Here is a 24515-nt window from a genome sequence, read left to right as displayed (position 1 = left end):
GCACTTGGTGTCATCTTAATTCAGTTAATCTTTTTAATTGGTCTCAAAGCTATCGAGGAGAGTCAGGCAGTAACTCTTATCAAATGACTCTCAGTGCTCTTAATAGTAATAATGCATATTTTAAGGGGTTTGCTTCCATTTAAGGTGATTCCACTCTGCTCTCTGCAGCCATGGCCGATGAAGTCATCTACCAGTCAGAGGTGAAACAGAGCCAAAGAGTTGCTATGGAAACAGGCCTTGTGATTGCATTATCTCCTTGATGGAGGCATGATACTAAATAAGACAAGGAAGGCAACCGTGATTTCTTCTCAACAAAGTAGAGGACAACTGCAGTACAACTGTTTGGGCTGTTTTATTTAGAACATAATGAGCTTTTTCAGACTTTTTTTTTTTTTTTTAGATAAAAACAAAATGTTGTGGTCTAATTTTAGAACATGGTTTCCACATGCCTCCCCTCGGTCTTGGCCCATATTTGCCTGGCCTTTTGGTACATGGACGAGAAACACTTTGAGAGAAAACAAACACACTCTTGGGCCATTAAACCATGTTTTATGTATGTGAGCTGTTTATAGAACAGCTGTGCCCATATGAACCATGTTTTTTACAGAGAGTACAGTACTCTATCTCTTAATAAAAGTTGCCGTATCTGGCTACAAGGCAAATGATATGACAGAAACAAGAATACTTAGGTTGTCATCTTACATGAACATCGGAACTAAACAACCCGATCAAAGGTATCATGCAAGCTAGAGTGCAAGTCTTTGTGTCCAAATCCATGTTAACAGGTGCTCCTTGGGAACTCTTTTCTCAAATACGTGTTAAATGTTATTTTGTGTCTAATGAGGATATTACATTATCCCCTCTACCCCACACATGACCTTTCGTTTAAACATTTGTTTCCGGGGATTATCAGGAACTCTCCCCTTTGGGGCTGCAGTATCCTGATGATAAGAAAGGAAACTAATATTCCTCATGGCAAAACAATCCTGATACAAACACAACTCAGAACAGAGGATGATGTTGTTACTTTATCAATGGTTTTCTTTCCCAACTATTCATGACTCATAGTGTTTATATGTGCCAACAACAGGCCTTGAGGTGGGATTGTTCTGTCGGTACTGTATTGTATTATTTTACAATAACATCATGATCAGTTAATTTCATCTAAAGGTCCATTTAGTAGCTGCTCTGGGCAAGCATGGACAAGAAGTCCTTGAATCGCTTAGAGAGAAATGGAAATTTGATCATTTACTGTTCCAGAACAATGTTTGCTATTGAAGGTCGTGTCATATCCCAGCCGGCCAACAATGTTGTTGTTGTGACAGCGGGTGACCAAAATTCAATGTCAGGATTCAATGTCTAATGCCAACGTCAATTGATGCAGAATACTGACGACAGACGAAGTTGATCTTTTGTTGGTTTTAAGTTGTGCTGTTAAGAAACCAAAATCCAACGTTGTCCAAAAGTCTCATGCTAGTGTTATCTTGGCATAAGGTGCAAACCTCTATGATGTTAATATCCACGCAATGTAAAATTTTAACGTTGTTAGGATATTTAAATTATCGTCAACCTGATTTTCATTCTAACCAAAATTTAATGTCTGTCCAAAGTAAAAGTCCATCGTCTCTCTGACATCATATTGACATCTGTTGCGAGCTAGGATGATTGAAAGCCTCAGAACAGCTACGAAACAGACTTCGAGGTGATGTTTTTTGTCAACTGCTTATTTCCAAGACCAAAAAAGTAACTTTGAAAATTACAGTTTTAGTTATTAACTTTTTAACTCTTAGCAAGCAGGAGTCCACAATTTTCCTGCCTCACATTTTCACTCCAGGACTCTACTAATAACTGGAGAAGTTTCTGAATTTTCCTTTTTGTATAAACTTAGCTGACTTGACAGGAAACGTGGGGCGAGAGATAGAGAGGATGTCTTGTCAAAGAAGGCCTAGGCCCGGTTTGAGCTCAGGATGTTGTGGTTTCACTGTATGATGGTATACACACTCAGGATTCGTCACTCGTGTGTTTTGCTATAAAATGTAATATTTCAGTCTCCTGCTTTATGTTAACATATGTGAGTGCCTGCCAGATTTGACTTACCCATGGTAATAATCAAAAGAGGCACTCAACTTGTCTCAGACTGTACCGTGGATGACTTTCCCTTTGATCCATTGCATTTAAACTTGAGTACTAACCTGCTGTATCACATCAATATTTCATACACAGCTACATGCAATCCATCTGGCACTAACTCCTGCTTAGAGGGAAGTTGTAGGGCAATCTGCGACGTGTTTGTATCACTTCCCTCGAGAAAAGGTTTATGTCATCGTAATCCAGAGTGGTGGTTGTGGTTTGCACTTGCTGAAGTGCAAAGCAAAGCAATGATCTGAGGTGTATCTGTTCGAGAGTAGTAAGCAGGGCGCTGTAGCTGAGTGCCAGCCTTGTGGGAGAGCTACACAAGAGCTGTTAATGTTTTTTTCAGACAGTAGGCGCCCACACAGGCGGCTTGAGTCATAGTTTAAAAACAATTTGGTTGGTTATTGAATCAAATTTACATTACCAAATGCATTATTATTTTCAGGTTATCATCGCAGCTTGTATAGATGCTGATCTACAGATGGAAGCCCTGATCTGATTGCTACAAGGGATAAAAGTGTTTTGCTGAGCATTCATGTTGTTTATTTTCTAGTGTAGTGTTAGTGTAAGTAGGCCCTTGGGTCTGTTTAACACTGTGAGACACCTTAGTGGATTCTGCAGTCACTCTGTGTCTCAGCACTCTGTAAGCATGCTTGTTCACCTCTCCTGACCTACAGTTTAACACTAACCTGTCTCTATCTGTCTTTTGAAGATGGTATTGCAGTGTTGACCGCATTCAGGATAAACCTGCACTCAGGTACGGGCAGATCAGAGGCTTTATGTGACGCCTGTCTGTCCGCCCTCTCATCATCATCACCCTCTGGTTTTTCTCTTTTCCTCCACTCGCTCTTTTATCATGCCGACCTCCATATCACTTTAAGTCTACATCTCTGTTTCTGTTCTGTTAACTCTGCTTTCCAGTTTGTGTGCTAATCAGACCCAGATGTCCGTGTGTCCGTGTGCTCTTTCAGCCTCCGTCTCAGCTTCTGATTGCATCTGCAGAGCCTGGCAGCTAAGCGCGTTGTGCCTTGTGTTCATGGCTGGAGTGTCAAATCTGCACTGATGCATGCACACATATACTGTGTAAGCATATACTGTAGTGAGGCACGTGCACATGGAAATCAGGTCAGTTAGGGTTGATTTGAAAATGTATACCGTGAGGTGATATACATTTGTCAACCAGATCATTTGCTTTACTGTTTATACTGTGATAGCTTTCTCTTCAGTGTAATATATGTGGCTGCATCATGCCATTGTCTGCAATGTTGCAAATCAATGTGCAGGACAGCTTTATGTCAATATTGGATTTTCACAAGATGTTTTTATCAATGTGATAAAGGACCTTGATCTTTATGGTATTTACTTTTCTTGATTTGCAAAAAAAAACGACAGTTCTGTCTGGTTATTTTATCCACAAACAGTTACTCACTGTTTGCTTCTCAGAAGATACACAATATTACATTATTATGTCAATATCACAATATACAGTTAACATATGCCATCATGCAGTATCTGATCTATATCACCTATTCCTATAGTGTCAGTCATACATGTGCACAACTGGGAAAAGTACTGATTTCTTTGACTTAAGCAAAAGTAGCGGCAATACCACATGATGAACATACTCCATTACAAGTAAAAGTCCAAGTGAAAGTAAAAAAGTTTTAAGGGAAGAAGGTACTTAAAGGATTAAAAGTTAAAGAATTCATTAGGCAACTGAATGGCCCCTGACAGTGATTTATGAGCCAGTATTGTTTGATTTTTATTACTGATGCATTTAGGTTAAGTTTTATTTATAGCTGCATTATATTTTGTAAGTATGTCACAATTTTACATGTACAGTTTGTATCATTAAAGTAATTATCTGTCTTATAAAAACTGCTGAAAACCAGGGGAGAAAGTATTAAGTTAGAAATAAATGGAAGAACTCAAGCAAAATACAGTCACCTAAAAATTAGTGCTGATACTATTGATTATTTTAGCAATTAAATATTCAACCAGTTCATCCATCGAATAATTCAGTGGTCAGAAAATAAATACTTTTGCTTTATTAAAGAGCAATTGTAAATATTGAAAGGAGAAAATAAGACTGTTTTTTTTTTAAATCAAAAACTAATTGGTTTATGGTTATGCCCTAAATTAGCTAACATAAAGTTTTACTCTAGAAAATAAACACAGAAAATAAAATGCTGCAGTCAAACTGTGAAAGCCTGACCAGCCACCATATTGATTTAGCTACGTTCTTAGAAGGGGATCTTGTCCTTACAGCTTTGTGTCACTGCAGTGTGGGCAGTTTGTGCAGCTGAACGGTGTTTGGCACACCGGTGGGGGTCCCCAGGTTTCACGTTGCAGACTTCTGCTGACATATGAGTGGGGAGCTCCGGGTGCTCCTACCTTGTGTCTGGTCTGCTCCATTGACTGGGTGCTTTCCATTGAGATGCTGGAGTACTGATGTTTTGCTATTGCATGAAGCTAGTTTGGTTTTACAATATACACACTGTATAACATTAGAGTTTCCATTTTGTTTCATGTTGAAATGATCCCAAACTTTGACATCGTCTCTGTCTTCAGTGTTTTGCAAGCTGCACTATGGCACTCGTTTTGAGCACGGGTGCGTAATTTTGACTTATGAGGCATTTTCTTCTCATCATGTGTCCACAGTGCAACAGTAATAACACAGTGCACTGTATATAGTTATCTATCAAACAAAGATTTGATGCAGATCATTTGCATTCATGATTTTCAGTGATTCAAGTTTGTCTAGGAACGTTTCAGCTCTACTCAAAATTGTACTTATGTACAGTAAACTGCTGAGGTACCTTCTACCAGTGCTGGTGTACAGGTGCTTTCAGCCTGTCTAGTATCAAACAAGAAGATTATGATGGTTTTACTGGTATTGAAAAATCTGCATTATGTATTATGTATTATGTGCTTGTCTGTGTGGGAAAGTGAGTGCGTGGGTGGCTGAGATATCATTTCACATATTCTCGTTAGACAAATACTAGACCCTGATGGAGAGATGTAGGTTCCCTTTCATAACATTTGTTTTGATGACTCACTTTGGGATACACTGAAGGCGGCCGCTCTCCTACCAGTTACACATGCTGGCATGTAAAATGAAACTGTGGAGCACTAAATGTGCGTCTCATGGGGGCCACACGTGGAATTAGAGGTGGTTTTAATGTTCTGAGGCAATCATCGAGATTGGTAACCTCATCAGGCTGTCATGAATTCGGTTTTGGTGTGATTCGGCTGGGGAATAGAGGATTTGCTTGGGTTGAGAAAGAATGCAAAGCCTCTGTTGCTTCTCTCTCTGCATGATGAGCACATGCCTCTAGGAAGTGATATATATTGGCACGAGTGACCCTCCATTCTGTGATACTGAAGGCCACTGATTTCTTTAATTATTTAGAGTGAGAGAAAATTGTCTAATCGGGTCCATGTCATTGGTCTGACAGCCCATTGGTCCGACATCCCATTAGTCCGACTGTCCGCGGTGCTGAATGGCTCCCGGCGGGCATATTTCTACCTTGATGGTGCGCCGCGACCGGCTCTGGGTCAGCTGGGAAAGGCTTGAGTCGGAGCAGGCTCACGGCTTATGTGTTTGTCACTTTCTTTTTCATTTTAACCCACACCATGATCTTTTCCTGACCCTAACCAAGTGGTTTTTGTGCCTAAACCTAACCAGACCTTAACCACAGGGCATCATGATGATTTCGGAACGGACTTCGGAACAATGGGTTTAATATGGTCGGAACAATGGGATGTCGGACCAATGGGCAGTTCTCGTCTAATCACTATTCACTTGCCTTCAGTGCTCTGGCTAGTGAACGTGAAGCAGCAATTATGTACCTGTTGTCTTGGAAACATAATTCTCAGTGGGCTTGACCTAAGAGGGAATCTTGACCTGCTCCAGAGACTGAGCATCATACCAGCATATTAAAGCCTCTGCTGCTTCAATTTTGACCACTCTTATGTCTCTCATATGCCCTCATCTTTACAGAAGTGCAAAGAAGTTCTCTTTTAAAGGTGATCATCTCATGTCTGCCTATGAATCTTGTAGCCATCCATCTCCCACTCTGTTCTACAGAACAGCAATGGTTGGGCTTGCATGTGTTTTGCATGTGTCTCTGGATAGAATTAGGGCATTTAGGAAAAGAGACAAGTTGATTGCATCCTTGGAAAGCTACAGGGGTTTTGGTTCTTGATTCCTCATGCATGGTTTTGCGCAGGTCTATTCCAGTTTTGGTGGCTTTTTATTTAAGACATTAGTGCTAGTAAGTTGTTTGTCACATGTGCAAGATTTAATGAATTGGAATCCCTATTAAACAATGTAAAATGTCTCCATATCTCAAAGTGAGACAGCATCAGGGGCAAAGAGAAAGGGGTACATCACACCCATGCTACTCATATAGCCTGTTCACACCTGGTATTGATATGCGTCTTGGGTGATCTGATTACAAATGGACAGCTCCATGTCTGTCTATTGGAACATGGTCTCACTTCAAAGTCGTGGAAATCTGGCGCTTGGGCAGTGACTTGTGGCGTCAGAAACAAACGGAAAAAAAAGGCATCGTTGGCATGATACGCAGCATGTTGCCATTACAGTTTACCCCCGCCCGGTAGCATCAGGGGGAAAAGCAGCGGGACAAGGATGAAAGTTAAGGCGGCGAAATTCCGTGTGGGCCGGGCAGGAGAGGTGGTGGATGGGTCCAACCAATACCGACTTTCACCCGAGTAACAGCTACAGCTAGATGAACTGACCATTCGCTGATCGGAGAGTGGCTCCTGAGTCTGTCCTTCAGCTCTGCATCCGTGTAATAGCACCAACAGGATGTGTTCTTACCCTGCGGATCGTCAGAAAAGTAAGGACATCAGCTGAGTAGGCATTCCTTCATGAAGTCCCAGAACATGTAGGTGTACACACTGCTGGAAAAATGTGTCCATTTGTGGCCCAGGCCGTGTTTGAATGGGGTCTAAGTGATCAGAGCTGTAAATACCGTAAATATACAGCAGCTGAGTGGTAATTGGATTAGAAAACATTGTAATCTAGTTCATTTGCACCCCAAAAATATACATAGATATGTACTATAGTTATTTTCAACATTTATACCCATCTGTGCCAGTCACTGTTTCTGCGCTGTAATCCACCATTGCTGCTCAGGTCTACAAAGGGCAGGCTACACTGTGCAGATGACCCATTACTCCATTGATTCATCTCTCTGTGGAAGCAGTTGTAACACACTGCTGGCCTTTGCTTCTATTTGCTCAAGCCAGGCTCTGATAACTGGCTGCGCACAGTTGGAGCACGACCAAAAAAAAGTGAGACTAAAAAGGAAAGAGAAAAAAGGCTGCTAAGATTAAAGAAAAATATCAGCTGCACAGTCAACAAGGCTTCCCATGAGTCAACTGGGAAAATCATACTCTGTCATTTGGCCTTTGTACACCTCAGGGATTCCCGTCGTCTTACTGATGGCTTATTTTCATTCTTTTCTGGTGAGTCTCCAGCCCTATCATTGAGCTTCCACATGGAGACACCACTGTCCTGCTCTCATTGGCTCACACTGCTGTCTGTCACATCACTGTGTCTAATCAGAGAGTTTACGCTGAAGGAAGCTGGAGATCGTGTCCTTTGTGTGCTGTATGTGCTTCATTTAGAGGGGGGGGGGGGAGTAAGACTTCTGGTACAGCAGCAACGCCAGCCCCCTGGGCCCCTCCCCCTTACTGATGTCTCCACGCATGTTCCAGCCTCCCCCACAGGAAGTGCCACTTTCCCACCATTCAGGAATAATAGGGGAGCAAGCAGCATGCGGAGCAATGCCACATGAGCACATTCCCTCCGCCAGATTGGAGGGAGAGGGAGGCAGTGCAGGAATGTTGTGTCATTGTAGTAGAGATGAAGAGGAGAGTGTATGTGCCGCTGCCTTTGTGTCCCTCGTCTCTGTCTCTCAGCTCCTATTAGTGCTCACCAATATGGCAGGAGTTTGTATCTGCTGATGTTGCCAGGAGACTGTAGGATTTTTATTGGGCCTTTGTGAAATTAAGATGTGTGTGCGGCCATAACAATAATTGGCCAGCACATTACTCTTAAAGGGACAGTCATCTTGCTTTGAGTGAACCTTGTTATCCTGTACACCACGTACCCTGCATGGATACAAACAGAGCTTATAGCTTAACCAAGCTTAGACAAATTACTGGATGTAGATGGGATAAGTAAAGAGGAAACCCACTCTGTTGCTACAGTGTTTGAGACTATACTGTCTGCTTGTTAGATAACACTTTTTTCTAAAATATTTAAACAAGCTTATATGAAATTCTAAAGACGACACTATTTTTGGAGCTATTTTTTCCTTTGTTGGGTGTGGGTGCATGTAAACAGGAAGCTGGAACAGATGATTAAAAGGTTGACTTTTTCTCTTGCAAAAAACACATAACATTGCTATGTGTATACTGAACAATAATTTAATCAGAACACTTGTTTTTTCTCTCATTTTTCACTGTTAAAGTCAAAGATCTTTAGTTTTTTTTTCTGCAGAAATTCTTCAGTTGTGCAAACCAATTGTTGCATCAGCTGTTCAGGTGGATGGTCTCTGATGATTTTGCAGGTGAAGACGCTGGATGTGGGGGTCCTGGTGTGGTTACACATGGTCTGTGGTTGTGAGGCTGGTTGGATGTACTGCCAAATTAACGGAAACAACATTGGAGATGTTTTATGGTAGTGAAATGAACATTCAGCTCTAATGGACATCTCTGCAGTCAGCATTCCAGTGGCACGCTCCCTCAAAACATGGGAAATCTGTGACATTGTGTTGTGTGATCAAACTGCACATTTTAGAGTGTCCTTTTACTGTGATCATCCCAAGGTGCTCACTAACATGGATTTTAACAACTTTGTGACCAAAAGTTTGGAGAAATATATCTACTGAGTGCATAAAAAAGTCTGAGATCTTTAACTTATCCTGTGAAAAATGGGAGCAATATCAAAAGTGTTTTGTTCAGTGTAGTTTAGTTTGACCAGCCATCAGGCTCTGGATCAGTTGAATTTACCTCTGTTTACTGATCCTGTAGACATCCACTGACTGAGCTCACATCTGGACTATGTGACCCATCAACACACCCTCAAACTGCAAGCAAAGACATACGTAGAAAAAAAATCAGAACTATCCCTTTATTAGACACAAAATATATGACATGACAGTGACATTTAATACTCAAAATCAAACACACTAAATATAAAACTGTAAGGGATATTGTGTATATTGTATAATGACTAACACAACTGACAATAATTGCACAAGTTGTTTGTTGACAGTCGTATGAATCATATTCTACACAGATTTAAAGTTTGGCGACAAAATAAATATTCTGCCAACTTCTGCACATGTGATTGTTGTATTTTCTATTCTTCTTTGACTGCATAAGGTATTATGTTATATTTATGTAAATATTTAAAAATATTTATTAACTTTTTTTTTCCCAATTGCAGATGAAAACGGTGGCAATGGTGTCAGTTCATTATCTGAAACAGCGACACTGCCGGGACATACAGAGGTAAGTTTGGATGTATTTGTGGGTGTTTCAACATACTCACAAATTGTTAAGGAGGAAGTTTAACATTTTGGGATATAAGCTTATTTGCTGTCTTGCCAAGAGTTAGATGAAAAGATCGATACTGCTCTCATGTTTGCAAGGTACACAAAGACAAACACTGGTTAGCTTAGCTTAGCATAATGACTGGGAACAGGGGGAAACAGCTAGCCTGGCTCTGTCTGAAGGTAAAAAAAAAATCAGCCAACCAACATCTATAAATATGAAAAATGAACAAGTCATATTTTGTTTGTTTAATCCATACACAAACCTAAGTGTAAAAACTTCCTGTTTCTCCACTGGTTGCCTGGCAACATCACATCGACAACAAGAGCTCAACCTGTTTTTACTTTTTGTGCTTAGATAATTAGCTGCTTATTGTAGCTTGTAATGTACTGACGTAAGAGTGGTATCAAACTCTCTACAAGAAAGTGAATATATCGTTCCCAAAATGTTGAACTGTTCCTTTAATTGTCACATTTGTTGAATAATATTTTTACTTTGATTTGATGTGTTAAAACTAAAATCAACCCTCTTATGTAAGGTTTTCAGCAGCAGCTGTGCAGGTGTAGGTGGATTTTGTTACATTTCCAAAGCCTGTCTTGTTTTCTTTGTAGCCATGAAATTGTTTGTTTGTGTAAATTTGTGGGCTTAGATGAGTGACCTTTTGCCGACTCAACGCTCTCATCGCTGAGTCACAAGACCTCTGTGTCTCACAGAGCCGCTCTCATTTCTCTAACAGCAAGGCAAACTGTCGCTGCTCAGACAGGAGCCTGTTCATCAGTCTGTTGGGTTCAAACAAGCAGATGGTTTCCCCAGCGCTGATTATATTATGTTTCCTGTGATATATGACTTTAGGATTTAGTGAATGAATGCGTCATTGCTAATCTATCGTACACTTCTGTTTTCCATGTTCTCATTAGGTCAGGAAGGTCTGTTAGTGGATGTGAGGATCTGATAAACAGGCTGGGTGGAGTTCAGTTAACTGCTGAACATACAGGGTACTCCAGAACATGGTTAAAGCCCTTATAGAGTAGCTCTTTAAACATGAGGCGCCTCGAAAAAGCATGGAAGGAGAAAGAGTGCTGAAAAATAAACTGGTAAATTTACTTTTTTTTTTTTTTTTTTTTTTTTTTTTTGCAGCCAGTTGTTCCTGGCTTTCTGTTTTGGGCTTCAAACAGTCATCATAAATCTGACAGAAAATTTTTAAGTCATGTCATGTGAAATGAAGTGAGGTGAGGCATGTATTGATATTGGCGGTGGAATGTAACAAAGTATATTTACTGAAGTACTGTACCTAAGTACAATTTGAAGGTACTTGTAATTTGCTTGTGTATTTCCATTCTCTGCTACTTTATACTTATACTCCACCACATCTCAGAGGGATATATTGTTCTTTTTACTCCACTACATTTATTTGATAACTTTAGTTACTAGTTAGTTTGCATATTCAGACTATTAATACAAGATCTAAATCAATAAATAAACTAGTCCATGCCCACTGAGTTGCCCACGTACAGTTTCACATGGTGTGTGTTTGGGATACAGGTCACAGGAAATTGCAGATTAAATAGTCATCTGAACCCATTAAAAAGAGCAATGTATTCAGACAGGCTTTGTGAATTTGATAGTACGACTGCTTTATTGAAAGTACAGTAGTACCATTGTCAATAGTGGGAGAGTTAGTGGGCTAAAACTGTACATTAGTAGTTGAGGTAGCACGTTGAAAGGTTAAAGTGTTTATATGTTGTATTGACTTAAAAGTGGGGCGCACTGGTAGTTCACATGTTTTTCAACTTTTGCCAAGAGGGAACTTTAGATATTGGTCCCTAGATTATGGTCACCGAGTTTCATGCAGATCGGTCAAACTTCTTAGGAAGAGATCAATTTTAAGTGTTTTTCAAAAAATTCAAAATGGCGGAAAGACTATATAACTGGAAGTTATGGGTTCTTGAGGCAAATTTGTTCCTCATGAGGAGAGGCATCTCTGTGCAAAGTTTCATGTCTCTATGACATACGGGGCATGAGATATGACCATTCAAGTTTGCAATTTCAATTGGTTGCTATAGCGCCCCCCTTTGGCCAATTGATGTAAAATTGCTTCATTCGCATCCTCCCATGACCCTCTACCACTGTGCCAAATTTCATATGGATTGACCAAGTCAGTGAGGAGAAAAACGTGGAACAGACACACACACACACAGAGAGTTTTTGTCATTATATAGTAAGTACTGTACTGTAGACACAGACACATAAATGCATCACTAATAATCCAATCATATGATATACTTTATTCTGATAGCATAATGAGTACTTTTACTTCTGGTACCTTAAATATATTTTGATGCTAATACTTTCCTTTTCCTTCAGTAAAATTCTGAATGCAGGACTTCAACTCATTAAAGAGTCTTTTTTTACACCGTGGTATTGCTACTTGTACTTAAATGTGATATCTGAATACTTTGCCTACCATTGATTAATATTGAATAATTAAATTATATGTTTTTAAGAAATCATTTTATTTCATACATTAAGACACTGTACTTCAGTACATTGACACATGTGAACACGTCTGTGTAAAACAATGGCGGGTGGCAAGAATTGATCTTGAAACAGTATGCTAAAACACATTTCTAATAAAATTTGAGGTGCAAATGGGCAACTCAGTAACAGAATCTTGGTTTATTTGATCAGTACTGCCTTGTTTTATTGTTTGATCTCAGTTTTTCGGCCTCTGTTTTCACTGTGCAGAAAACAGTATGGCGCCCACTTCCTGTTTACAAACTCCCCCCTACAGCACTTAAATAGGTTTCTATAACATCATGGGGGAGAAATAGGCACTACACTAACATAAACGTGGTTTAAATTTGAACAGCACTGCCTAGTTTTACCGTTTCAGTCTGAGTTTCAGAGATACAGAGAGAGAGGCGGGTCTGTCTCTTGATCTGTTTCTGTACTCTTTCTGTCGGCGGCGGCAGCATGGGTGGCATGCAATACGAAAATGTAGAAGCCCAGCCTGTAGTTTGAGCAACAGCCCGAGAGCCAGCAAAAGTCAGCTGGATGATGTAAATTGCATCATCCAGCAGAGTTTCACTGGGATGCGAGGAGGGATATCTAGGCACTGGTTAGATGGAGGGAAGTTTACCATAGTTCATTTACACATACTGCCCACAGTGCTTTGATACAAAGCTGGTTGAAAATCAGCAAAGCATCCTTCTATATTCAATATAAAAAGAACTCTGTCTACAAACACACGTTACATTTACCTATTTTCATTTTTAAAAAAGTATGGCAATGTAAAGCCATACGCTGACACAGTTAGTTTAGACGCAGTTAGATTTGAGTCATTCAACTGTGTGACAAGTGTAGACTGAAGGTTTACAGTCGTATCTTAAATTCCAGGTTGGTTAAAGGTTATGAGACACATATTGATGTTTTAATGAACAACATTGTTACAGCGCTACAAATACAAATAAAGATGCATACGGTATCTATTTCCAGCAGCGTTCTGTTTCCAAATTACCTTAGATATTACTGGTGTCAATAAAACACATTTCCACAGAAAAATGAAAAAAACATCCAGCCTCAAAAAATGTATCCGTAGTTTAGGAGTTGAGGCAATGAGTGAAATACAGAAGTTAATATAGAACATGTAGAGCAAGTCTCTTTTCCACTGTCAGCTATTTTTGTGTAATGATAGACTGTGATTGTACCGTGTCCAGAATTTCCTGTTTTATGTGGCTTTTCTTCAGTCGTCGTGGCCTCCCTCTGAACGTTTTTCCCAAGCAACAACATCTAGAAATACTTTCAATATGCTCCCGTGCACTAACAAGTGGATGTCTGCTGCATGGAGTCAGTAGTCTACAGTAACTTTAATTACATGTGTAACTTACATGTGGGACATAATGTGCTTCCCACTATATAGAATACTGTATATGTATCAGTGTTAAAGTGTGAGCCCTTTGCGTGTCTTAACGTACATGACAGTTTCATTTCTTGCTCTCTCAGTAAATGTTGTTCAAGTATCGCGTGTCTGTTTGCTTCCCACTATGTGAGAAATCTGAAAGTGTCATTTTGTTTGTTTGTGTCTCCCCTTAGACCGACAAGCTACAACCAAACAAAGACACGGTGTTCTTCAGGGACGGAGTTCGGAGGATAGACTTTGTGTTGTCTTACGTAGACGACAAAGATGGAGAAAAGAAACAGGTAGGCATAAAAGAAAAGTGACAAGTTGTGTCAGTTGACGACTCAGCATTTTACTGAGTGACCACTGACTAACTGTGACACTGTTGATGTTACACAGCTCACATCCAGAACAGGAATACATGGTACTACAAAGAGGAAGTGAGACTCTGATTATATTTTTTCCACATGACACATGCCATTTGTGGACTTCAGTATTTGGGTTAAGTAGCATGTGAAAAAATAAGGTGGGCTGAATTTCGAAGGCTAAATCTGTTGTTTAAATGTGTCAGATACATATTTAAACAGCAAGTCGGTGACTTATTGGATCAGACTTGGTACTGTCAGATATCCAAAATCAAAGGACTTGGATTAGGACCAAAAAACTTGATTGGATAAAATCACAGTTTGACTAACTTGAAAGTTAGCTTATCTGTACTTTTGTGAATCCAGTTTCCCTCTTCTTGGACTAATTAAATTCCAGATATGGAAAGTCATTGTTGTTTTATTTGTAATTACTATGATTTAATTTGTTGTCCATTATGGTTTCACAATTGTGTCCAATAAAGGCCTCAAAGGCCCTCTCTGCAAAGCTGTCCACCTACATCAGTGACATCAATGTTCAAATTCGTCCTATTTTGAAGCATGTTGTTAACTACATCATCGTCAAGCAGCAATCTGAAATGGCAAAGACAGAGTTGATCCTTTTCCAGTGACTTCGAAAATGACATGGCGGTTGGCTCACATACAAACAACCGCAGTTTTAAACATGTGGTTAATGTAACGGTCACAGTTATGCACCAAAACTATGTGGTTGTTAAGAAAACAGGCCATGGTTCGTTCAACTTAAAAAAGGTACATTTTTTAAATTGACTTTCAGTTTCACGTGGGACACAAACCTTGGTCTCTTGGGTGAAAGTCCTGTGTTTGTTTGAGCCATCCACCACCCCACTCTATGTGGACTTTGTCGCTCTATACTTTATACTGTGTTACCTGACTTCCTCCTTTGCTTTTGTCTTAATTACCAGGGCTACTAGAAGTTGCTGCCTAACTGTAGACATAAATATGGGTCATAGTCATGGATATATGAAGAGAACTGGATACAGTGTTGAAAGTGGGACCCAGTTCGTTCCTGTGAAGGCTGCTCCGTAAAGCCAAAAATTACCTGCGCATAAAAGTACCTGGATGATTGGCACTCTGTCTGCACCATGTGGTCCATAAAGCAGGCGGCAGGTGCTCTCAAGACTTCCGCTGGTCAAACTGCTAAATTGTATTTTAGCGCTCTGCTAACTTGATTAAGAATAAACTTGTAATGAGTGGAGTTTGGACCCATAAGCAACACCAGGGACAGGCGGAACAGTTTATACTGAGCTTTTATACATCACTTCAATAGATACAAGCAGTGCAGACTGATGAAGCAACAGAGATAGTCAGTGTTCAGTCTCAGAGCCCCTAGGGGAATAGAATCTGCCCGCAGCTGTCCATGTGGCATTCTGAAGCAGCACACAGGTGAGATGCCAGTGTCTGCCCGGCACACACACACAGCAGACAGTTCAGTTGTGTGCAGTGGTGATGCGAGGGGGCAGGCAGAGAGCAATGTCAGAAGAGATGAGGTTTCAAACCCAGGAGTACTCACTGAGGAAACATTCTCTCCGATGCGAAGCTGGCAATGGACAGGGACGAGCTTGACAGCAGCGATGAAGCGTGGAATCCACAGGGCACACACAGTGTTGTTGTCTGCAGCCAAACAGCAAAGCAATCCACAGCACAGAAGATCACAGGTGACTGAACTGGTGAACTCACTTTGGAAAGATGGGTGACGGTTTTTCCAGACAGCCGCAGGAAATGGGCGAACAGGAATCAGGAAGGCAGAAGCAAAGCTTGTGGTCGAAAACAGAAGGCAGATTGTTTTACCGAGGAGCAGACGAAGCAGGAGAGTCAGGGACGGGCAGGGTCGATATTGAGGAAGCAGTCCGGAAACAAACACTAAATAGTCTTGCATGTAGGCGAAGAACAGTCTGGCAAGGAGTTTCTGCGAAGTGGGCGTCGTTGTAGTGACAGGGAATAATGAGCCACAGGTGAGCGGTGTTTGCCTGATAAGGCTGCGTGGTGGACTGGCAGGAGTGGGAAATGCGTGGACAGGCGATAGGCTGGCAGGTAGGTGTGGTGACGAGGCGGGGCGTGTGGAAACTTACTGAATGAGCTGAGGAGGTGGCATGTATGGGGGATGAAAAGTGCCCACTGTGACAAAAATGATTCAATCCTGCAGCTCCTCTAGACTTTCAAAATGTTATCTGACCGTCATTTAGTGTGGGTTGTGTGACACTTGAGAAATATATCTATCCACTCATTTACAGACGTGTCTTTCATCATGTAAGTCTATGCGAAAAGTCTCTTTGAGCCACATGGCCTCGTGTGGTAAACGTAATTCCACTGTTTGGCCACTATGAAAAGCCCTGCACACATCTGGGGGGCTTGGTCATTTTAACCTGCTTGCACAGACGACCTATGTGGCCCTTTTTTGAGTGAGGGTGGACTTGAAAAGGTCAGAGCACAAAGGCTTGGAAGACTGATGGTGGAAAGTTTCTCTCCTGACCCTCCTCAGTCTCAACCCTTTTTTTATCCACTTTTTTAGATTTTTTTTTATCACTCTCTTTTTTGGGAAGGTTCCTTTGGGAGCTGCACAGAACAACCACAGTGCCAAAGATCACAGTGTGTTCAGAGATTGAAACATTTAGTCTCTAATCATTTTTCCTGGAATTTATTATTTTTTTTTCCATGCTTTTTTTTTTTTTTAAAGCCAGCAGTTTTGCAGGTTAATTGGTGACTCTAAATTGGCCGTAGGTGTGAATGTAAGAGTCAATGGTTGTCTGTCTCTATGTGTCAGCCCAGTGATAGTCTGGCGACCTGTCCAGGGTGTACCCTGCCTCTCGCGCAGTGTTAGTTGGGATAGGCTCCAGCCTCCCTGTTACCCCCAACAGGGTCATGGAAAATGAATGAATGAATGTATTATCGTGTGGCCAGTTAACACAACTGGGATGGAAAATTTGGAGAATTTGTCAGGGTTACATCTAAAACATAAATGTGCTCCCACAGTATTTAGCAAGTCAGTAATTAAGGGTTTGTCACTAGCTGTGTCTGTTGATAGGGGAAATATAACTGTTAAGTGTCTCTTAAATCTATTTAAAAGCTACAACACCCATCATCACACCCCCTTATGCCCCCTGTTTGACCCGTCTGTAACAACACAACCAAAGAGTCAAAGAGAGGACCTCAAACAGGGGCTTTGGTAAATTTCTCTAACAAGGATGGGTAAAGGAGAAAACATGCGCAGTGAGTGTGTAGCTCATGCCTGTGGTTTGTGTGTTTTTCTACAGGAGAGGAGGAGGGAGTTTGAGGCCAACCTTGAGAAAGCAGGACTGGAGCTGGAAACAGAGGACAAATCAGTAAGAAATCCAACCACAGAGTAACTGCACCACCTAGTGGACAGTTTGCTGAGGCACACCATATTCTACAGAAGGAGTCTTAAAGGGATGGCTCAGCATTATTAATATACTCATGAAACTGCCATTAATTCAAGTATTTTTTCTCCTCTCCTCCATCTCTCCTTGTACCAGGACTCCAAAGATCAAAAGACATATTTCTTGAAGATCCATGCTCCATGGGATGTTCTGGCCACTTATGCTGATGTCTTAAAGATCAAAGTCCCTTTCAAGTTGAGCGATATCCCCCACGGTCAGGATGTCCCGCTGGATTGGCTCTCGCATCCGTTCCGCCTGCCAGAGCACATCATGCGACCACAACCTGACTACTTTACACACCCCTTCGACAAGGGCAAGACTGACTTCTTTCTCATCACTGACAAGGATACTTTCTTCCCGCCTTCCACAAGAAACAGAATCGTGAGTTTCTCTCTGATTTTCATGATTGATATATCAGTTTAAAGGAATATTTCATTCCCCCAAATGACCAACTGTATATCAATTACTCATCCTGTGTCACGCTGAATTTGTAACGAAAATTTTGTCTTTCCTCACATACCTCTGTGGAGAACAAAGAATCCAAAAACTGTGAGAATTCTTGATGAATTGATGTCATAGTCGACTGCGTCTGACAATGGAAAAACTATATCTAAACTTCAGGTTACAAACTCTCACATTGACAAGAACAGTAATTTTACGTTGCAGAATACGGGAGCTTCTGGGGCCAGTTGCACAAAGCACCTTAAGTTTACTCCTTAAGTATGACACTAAAGGCTTACATGAAATGCCTCACCAATATTGACTGGAAAGATCCCGTTGCATAAAGCCACAGAGCAATCGTTAATTGTTAAGGGGCTGGAAGAGTGCAGTTTTGGAAAGTTGAGAAATCCAACCCCAGACTGTTACAATCATAAATTGACTTGTGGTAAAATTTAAAGTACAAAATCAGTTGCTCATCATCATCATAAACTCAACCATGTTGTGTCTAAGAAGGAGTCAGGGGTACTTTATGTTTTTGTCCTTGCTTTGGTTAGTAAGGTTCTTAGTGCAATGGTTTAACAAACTTTAAGCAAGTCTTTAAGTATAAGACCAAGATTAGGAGAAAAACTTAAATTCTTAAGTAAACATTTTCAGGAAACCTTAAGGAGAAGGAGAAGACTTGAGAATGTTCTGTGCAACAGATTTTTTTCAAGGAATCTTTAACTTGGACTTTAAGGAAGATCTTAAAGTAAGGTCCCTGGTCTACCACTGCTTCCATTGGTAGTTTGTCTGTGTTACTGTCTGACTTTTGTGAATCCTTTAAAACACCAAAATTAGACAATAACACAAACAAATTACTTATAGAGGCAGTAAGAGAGCATAGGTAACTTTCATTTTCTGTTCAGTTCTTCATTGGAAAGGTCTGTCTGTTTGGGAAATAGGGAGCATACAGCTGGATCAACGAGACTTGGATTATATGCCAAGAATTGTTTTTTTCACATATGATTGTGTGGCCTCCCAGACCAATATTAGCATTATAAAACTGGCAGATGACACTACAGGTATTGGGTTGATCACTGGTGAGGGAGAGATATCATACAGAGGGCAGGTAGCTGAACTGGTGGGCTGGTGTCAGGAAAATAATCTCTCTCGTAACATAGATAAGACCAAGGAGATGATTATTGATCCTAGGAGAAGGAAAGGGGTGCACATGCCACTATACACTGGTGAGACAGAGGCAGAGAGGGTGAAAACCTTTAAATTTCTTGGCACCCACATCAGCGAGGCTCTCGCCTGGTCTCACAACACACAACAGATCATTAAGAAATCCCAGCAGCGACTGTTCTTCTTAAGAAAGCTGAGGAAGTTTGGCATGACAACCAATATCCTAGAGTGTACTTAGCTCAATCACAGCCTGGTATGGAAACTATACTGCCCAGGTCAGGAAGGCCCTCCAGCGTGTGATAAAACCTGCACAACTCATTTCAGGAGCAGCTTTTCCTTCCATTCAGGACATTTATAACAGCAGGGTCATCAGGATAGCCCAAGATATTATCAAGGACAGTACACACCCCAACCACAATCCCTTTAGCTCTCACAATTCTTCTGGACAGTCTGGCCCCAGGAGACTTTGCTTGTTTTTGTTTTACTCTGCAGCTTTAGAACATGCTTGTGCAACAATGAAGCCGAATGTAAAATGCATTTAGCTAAAATGTTCCTCCAAATCCAAATCCCCTAATCTCTTGTTAAATCCCATCCTTGTTTTTAAGGTGTTCTACATTCTGGCTCGCTGCCCGTACTACAAAGAGGGTCGGAAAGAAAAAGACAAGACGGGAATCAAGCGACTGCTCAGCAATGGGACGTATACAGCAGCCTTTCCTCTACATGATGTAAGACACATGAAGAAAGAACAGTCAAACATATGTTCATTCACTTTGGCCTTTCCATTTCATGATATTTTTTACCTTTACTTCATGAGACAGGGAGAAAACCGTGCAGAGCTGCTACTTTAATCTTGGTTAAGATTCACCATGCAGTATTTATGATATGATGCATATGAGTAACCTGATTCCATATTAAGTACTTAGAGATAAAGCTTCCTGGACCACAAACATTAAAATGCTGCTTGTATTTTAAAGGGTAACTTCTGGATTTTCAAATCACTATACATATCACTTTGTTAAAGTTTACACTTTCTGCAATTATAATCCAATTAATTATATTTCCACATATACTGGCAGAAAAATTGCAGTCCATAGAATGATTACGAAAAATTAAAAACAGGCATTGACTCAAGCAATTACTGCATGGTATTAAATCATAACAACATACAGTATATTGGTCTAATTGCCTGCAGAACTGAAATATATTAAAGAGTATATGGCTGTCAACTCTCAGTTTTCCAGTTATACCCAATTTATGCAATTACAAGACTGTTGAGGGACCCCAGTGTCCAGTGTGGTTGGTACCAGTGGATGCCTTAGGTCCACTAGTTTAGTGATACCTGTGTCTTCATTGTAGCTTTAAAATGGTTAGCCCGATACAGCAGGTTTTATTCGGTAACATTAGTCCTCCTCACTTCCCACCTTCAGCTCCGCCTGTCATACCTGCTGCTTCTTCTCATATTTTTGCAGAGGTTTGGTCAGTGCCTCTTTTCTTCTTTCAGGACTGACTGACTTTGCTTATAGACTGCAGTTTGCCTCAAACCTTGTCATTATTGCATGTGCATCTGTCCCCCTCTCTCAGATGGACTGCACCATTTCACAATACCTGCTGGGGGTGGGAGTATCAGATGGCATGTTGACATGTGTTTTAATGATAAAAATATATTTATTTATCATATAAATACATATAACTTGTATTGTCAGTGATCTAAGTCAGTAAGTTGTTGTACTTGATCCAAATTAAAGGTCAACCATAGACATTATGGAAATGATCCCTATAAAGATAAACCTTTATGTTAAATAGTAAGATCCTTTCCATAGTCCATTTAAATAAACGTTAATTTTTTAGAGCTAACATACTTTTTCATCTAACTAGGTGAACAAAGAGTTAATTTCAGCCACCTCAGAGCTAGTGATTGTTGGAACAGTGGAAAGATGAACCAAGGCGGGTTTTGTGAATTTTACAGTATTGTGTTTCCGTCGACTTTGTCTGAAGTGTGATTTACAATGTTAAAGGGATAGTGCACCCAAAAATGAAAATTCAGCCATTATCTACTCACCCATATGCCAAGGGAGGCTCAGGTGAAGTTTTAGAGTCCTCACAACACTTGCAGAGATCCCAGGGGAGAGGAGGTAGCAACACAACTCCACCTAATGGAGGCTTACGGCGCCCCACATTCAAACATCCAAAAACACATAATTGAAACCACAAAATATCTCCATACTGCTCGTCCGTAGTGATCCAAGTGTCCTGAAGCCCTGACGTAAAAAGTTGTTTGGAAAAACATCATTTGAACTCTGTTTTTAGCCTCATTGTAGCCTGCAGCTCTAACTGCCTCTCTGTGCATCGCTTTCGTGTGTGCGCTTGCGCTACACCAGCGAAAGCACATGAACACACATGAACGCGGTGCCCATGTCTCACGGTCTCACGTGAGCGCAGTATGCCTCCCTCGGCATATGGGTGAGTAGATAATGGCAGAATTTTCATTTTCGGGTGCACTATCCCTTTAAAGTGACTGTTTCTTTAAATGGAGTTGGGTGGCTTTGATGATAGTAATTTTGGGGCTGACTCTGGTTAAACAAAAAGGATGTTACTATTTACCAAAAAGGTCTTGATCTGTAGAGATCCTTTCCATAATGTATGATAATAATCTGAGCCTGTCAGTGGCAAAAACAAACACTTTTAATGGGTGTAAATTGATGTGTACATTTGCCCTGAGTGGTTATATTGCAGCCTGTCCTGTTCGATACTGGACCAATTTCAAGAACTGTTGTTCCCATTAGTCACAAAAACATGATAAAGTAGGGTCCAGGTTGAAATACACTGAAGTTAACCATTAATGCATGATCATTAGCCACACTGACAGGAGCAGGTCTGTAGAATGGACACATTTTTATTGCTATTACAACTGTCCTGTAAAAAAAAAAAAAAAAGTGGTTCTGTAGTAGTTAACAGGCCTGTAAAATGTTGAATGCAGGACTTTCATTACAACTACTTTTGTTTCATTTGTTTATGTATTTCCCATTTCCAGATCAACAATGATTAATTAAGATGTTCTTAACATAAGAAGACATTTCATCTGTTTGTTCCTAAGTAATATAAGTTATAAAGCACAAGACTCTTTGTATTTTTTACTTCAAGGAAAATGTGATGTTCTGAAAATGTTAATATTAAAAGAGGGAATAAAAGGAATTGTTTATTTTCCTTTCAGTGTCGATACTGGAAAAGGGCACGAAATGCTGAGTGTGAGAGTGAGCGCTACAACTTGTACAAACACTGGGCCAGGTTTCTCTGCTTCTACAAAGAGCAGCCTCTTAACCTCATCAGGTAAACACGCAGCACCTGAATGCTGTCATCTTTTGTTTTCTGAAAGTCATCTGCAGAGTTAAATGTGCTGTTCTCGGTTGCAGGAAGTACTACGGGGAGAAGATTGGGATCTACTTTGCCTGGCTGGGCTTCTACACAGAGATGCTGTTCTTTGCAGCCGTCATGGGCGTTATATGTTTCACCTATGGGGTGCTCAGTTATGACGACAATGTGTCAAGGTTTGTACCACCAGAGGGCGTCAGGGAGCTGATAAACTATATGGCCAAAAGTATATGGACAAAATTACACTCAGATGTGAATGTTGGCTGTTCCTAAACCATGAATATTAATCTGCTGTTGGAACCGTCTCCACTCTTCTGGGAAGAGTTTTCACGAGATCGTGGAAACTGGTTGCAGAGATTTTTTCCGCATTCGGTCACAGGATTACAACAATACTGAGGACCACTGATGTTAGCCATTAAGGACTGAATGGTTCATCCCAAAACATTTGGATGGGGTTAAGATGAGGGCTCTCTCAGTTTAGGAAAACCATTTCATTATGGAGCTTCCCTTGTGCACCAGTTGTTTTGTTTAAACCAGAAAGGGCTTTCCCCAAACTGTGGCCACAAACTTTTAATCAGACAGAGACAACTATGTTGACAGAAATATCTACATACTTTTGGCCATATAATACATTACTCCTATGCCACAAATTTTAAAGACAGATTCTCACATTATAATAAAATGATGGCCTTCTCAAAACTAGATGCTGTATGGTTTTAGTAAGACATACTGCTCTGTACTTGTTCTGTACACCCTGTATATGCTACCCCTGAGACAGATAATACACCATCACAATATCTCTTTCCATAGCTATGTGGATGCTACACAGCTCTACCTGTTCTTTTGTCTATAGTTGCCTATGTCTATCCCTATGCCTACTTAAAATTCAACTCTGAAAAGACAGAAGTTCTCATCATTGGCCCTAAACATATCTCAAAACAAATTCAGCCACTCATCAGCCCCCTCACTCTTAATATGAAATCAGATGTAGAAACCTGGGTGTTACTCTGGACAGTAGTTTGACCCTGGAGCAACATGTAGGGAATGTAGTCCGGTCTTGTTTTTAAGACTGGACTCGTATACAGCTATACATCAGCTCCAGATCGTTCCAAATTCAGCAGCTAGACTTTTAAACCAAAACAAAATGATCCTCATGCACCACACCTATTTTGGCCTCCCTGCATTGGCTTCCTGTCTCTTTCAGAATCCATTTTTAGGTACTTTTAATACTCTACAAGGCTGTCAATGATTTTGCACCGGAGTGTATAACTAAGCTTCTCACACCGTGCCGTCCAAACAGGCCCCTCAGGTCTGCTAGTCTGGGTCTTCTGACTGTGCCAGAGTCCAGGTTAAAGACAAAGGGTGATCGAGCCTTTTCAGTTCTTGCTCCTCGACTTTGGAACATCCTCTCACTGAGCATCAGATCAGCTGACTCTGTTCACGTCTGTAAATCTCGTCTGAAAACTAACATTTACAGATTTGCCTCTCGTGACAGGTGATAGACTTACTGTGTGTATGGGAGTGTTTGTATGTGCAGCCATGTGTATATGTCTGCATGCTGACAGGTATATAAGGGTATATGTTGGTGTAGGCATATGTTTATGCTTATGTTTTATTAGTATCACTTTTGTTTTGTATTTTCTTCACCTTGGAAAGCACTTTGTGCTCTACATATAAATCTATTATTATCGTTATTATTTCCAAGCTGTATTTACCTTCTATTGATGCACTTACATTTTTGAAATTCTCTTTTTTGTTCTTCTTTTAGCAAAGAGATATGTAACGCCACTATTGGAGGCAGTATTGTGATGTGTCCACTCTGTGATAGGAAGTGCCCTTTCTGGAAGCTCAACTCTACGTGTCTCTCATCCTGGGTAAAACATTACACTTTATATGTTCATAGGATGCAATTTTTAAAACAGCAGTAACCTTAAAGTCCACATTCCAATCTTAAATTTTACCACATAAGTGTGTTCAAACCTATAGGAGAGATAGGAGAGATCCTTATAGTCCCCTTATAGTAGAGATCCCAAGTTCTACAACAACAACAAGCATCTGAGAACAAAAACAGAACAAAGAGCAATAGAGGAGTATCAGGCAAGAGCCATCACATATCAA

At 40.6% G+C, this 24515-nt stretch overlaps 1 protein-coding gene across 3 annotated transcripts in view; it reads left to right on the top strand.

Moving 5' to 3' along the window:
- ano5b (anoctamin 5b) overlaps positions 1–24515 on the top strand; it is a 40094-nt gene that overhangs the window by 5741 nt on the left and 9838 nt on the right. The window contains exons 2-10 of one of the 3 annotated variants that reach the window (XM_033623240.2): positions 2846–2890; positions 9620–9684; positions 13819–13926; positions 17280–17348; positions 17520–17804; positions 19634–19753; positions 22240–22355; positions 22439–22573; positions 24166–24271. In XM_033623240.2, the coding sequence (XP_033479131.1) occupies positions 2846–2890; positions 9620–9684; positions 13819–13926; positions 17280–17348; positions 17520–17804; positions 19634–19753; positions 22240–22355; positions 22439–22573; positions 24166–24271 (1049 nt within the window). Of the gene's footprint in view, positions 1–2845; positions 2891–9619; positions 9685–10709; positions 10821–13818; positions 13927–17279; positions 17349–17519; positions 17805–19633; positions 19754–22239; positions 22356–22438; positions 22574–24165; positions 24272–24515 lie in introns of those variants that run through there. The other 2 variants (XM_033623246.2, XM_078175180.1) reach the window with 2 other exon arrangements.

This window comes from Epinephelus lanceolatus, chromosome 2, assembly GCF_041903045.1.
Source record: "Epinephelus lanceolatus isolate andai-2023 chromosome 2, ASM4190304v1, whole genome shotgun sequence".
NCBI lineage: Eukaryota > Metazoa > Chordata > Actinopteri > Perciformes > Serranidae > Epinephelus > Epinephelus lanceolatus.
The sequence above is the reverse complement of the archived record's forward strand: the minus strand, read 5'-3'. Positions and strand labels throughout refer to the sequence as shown.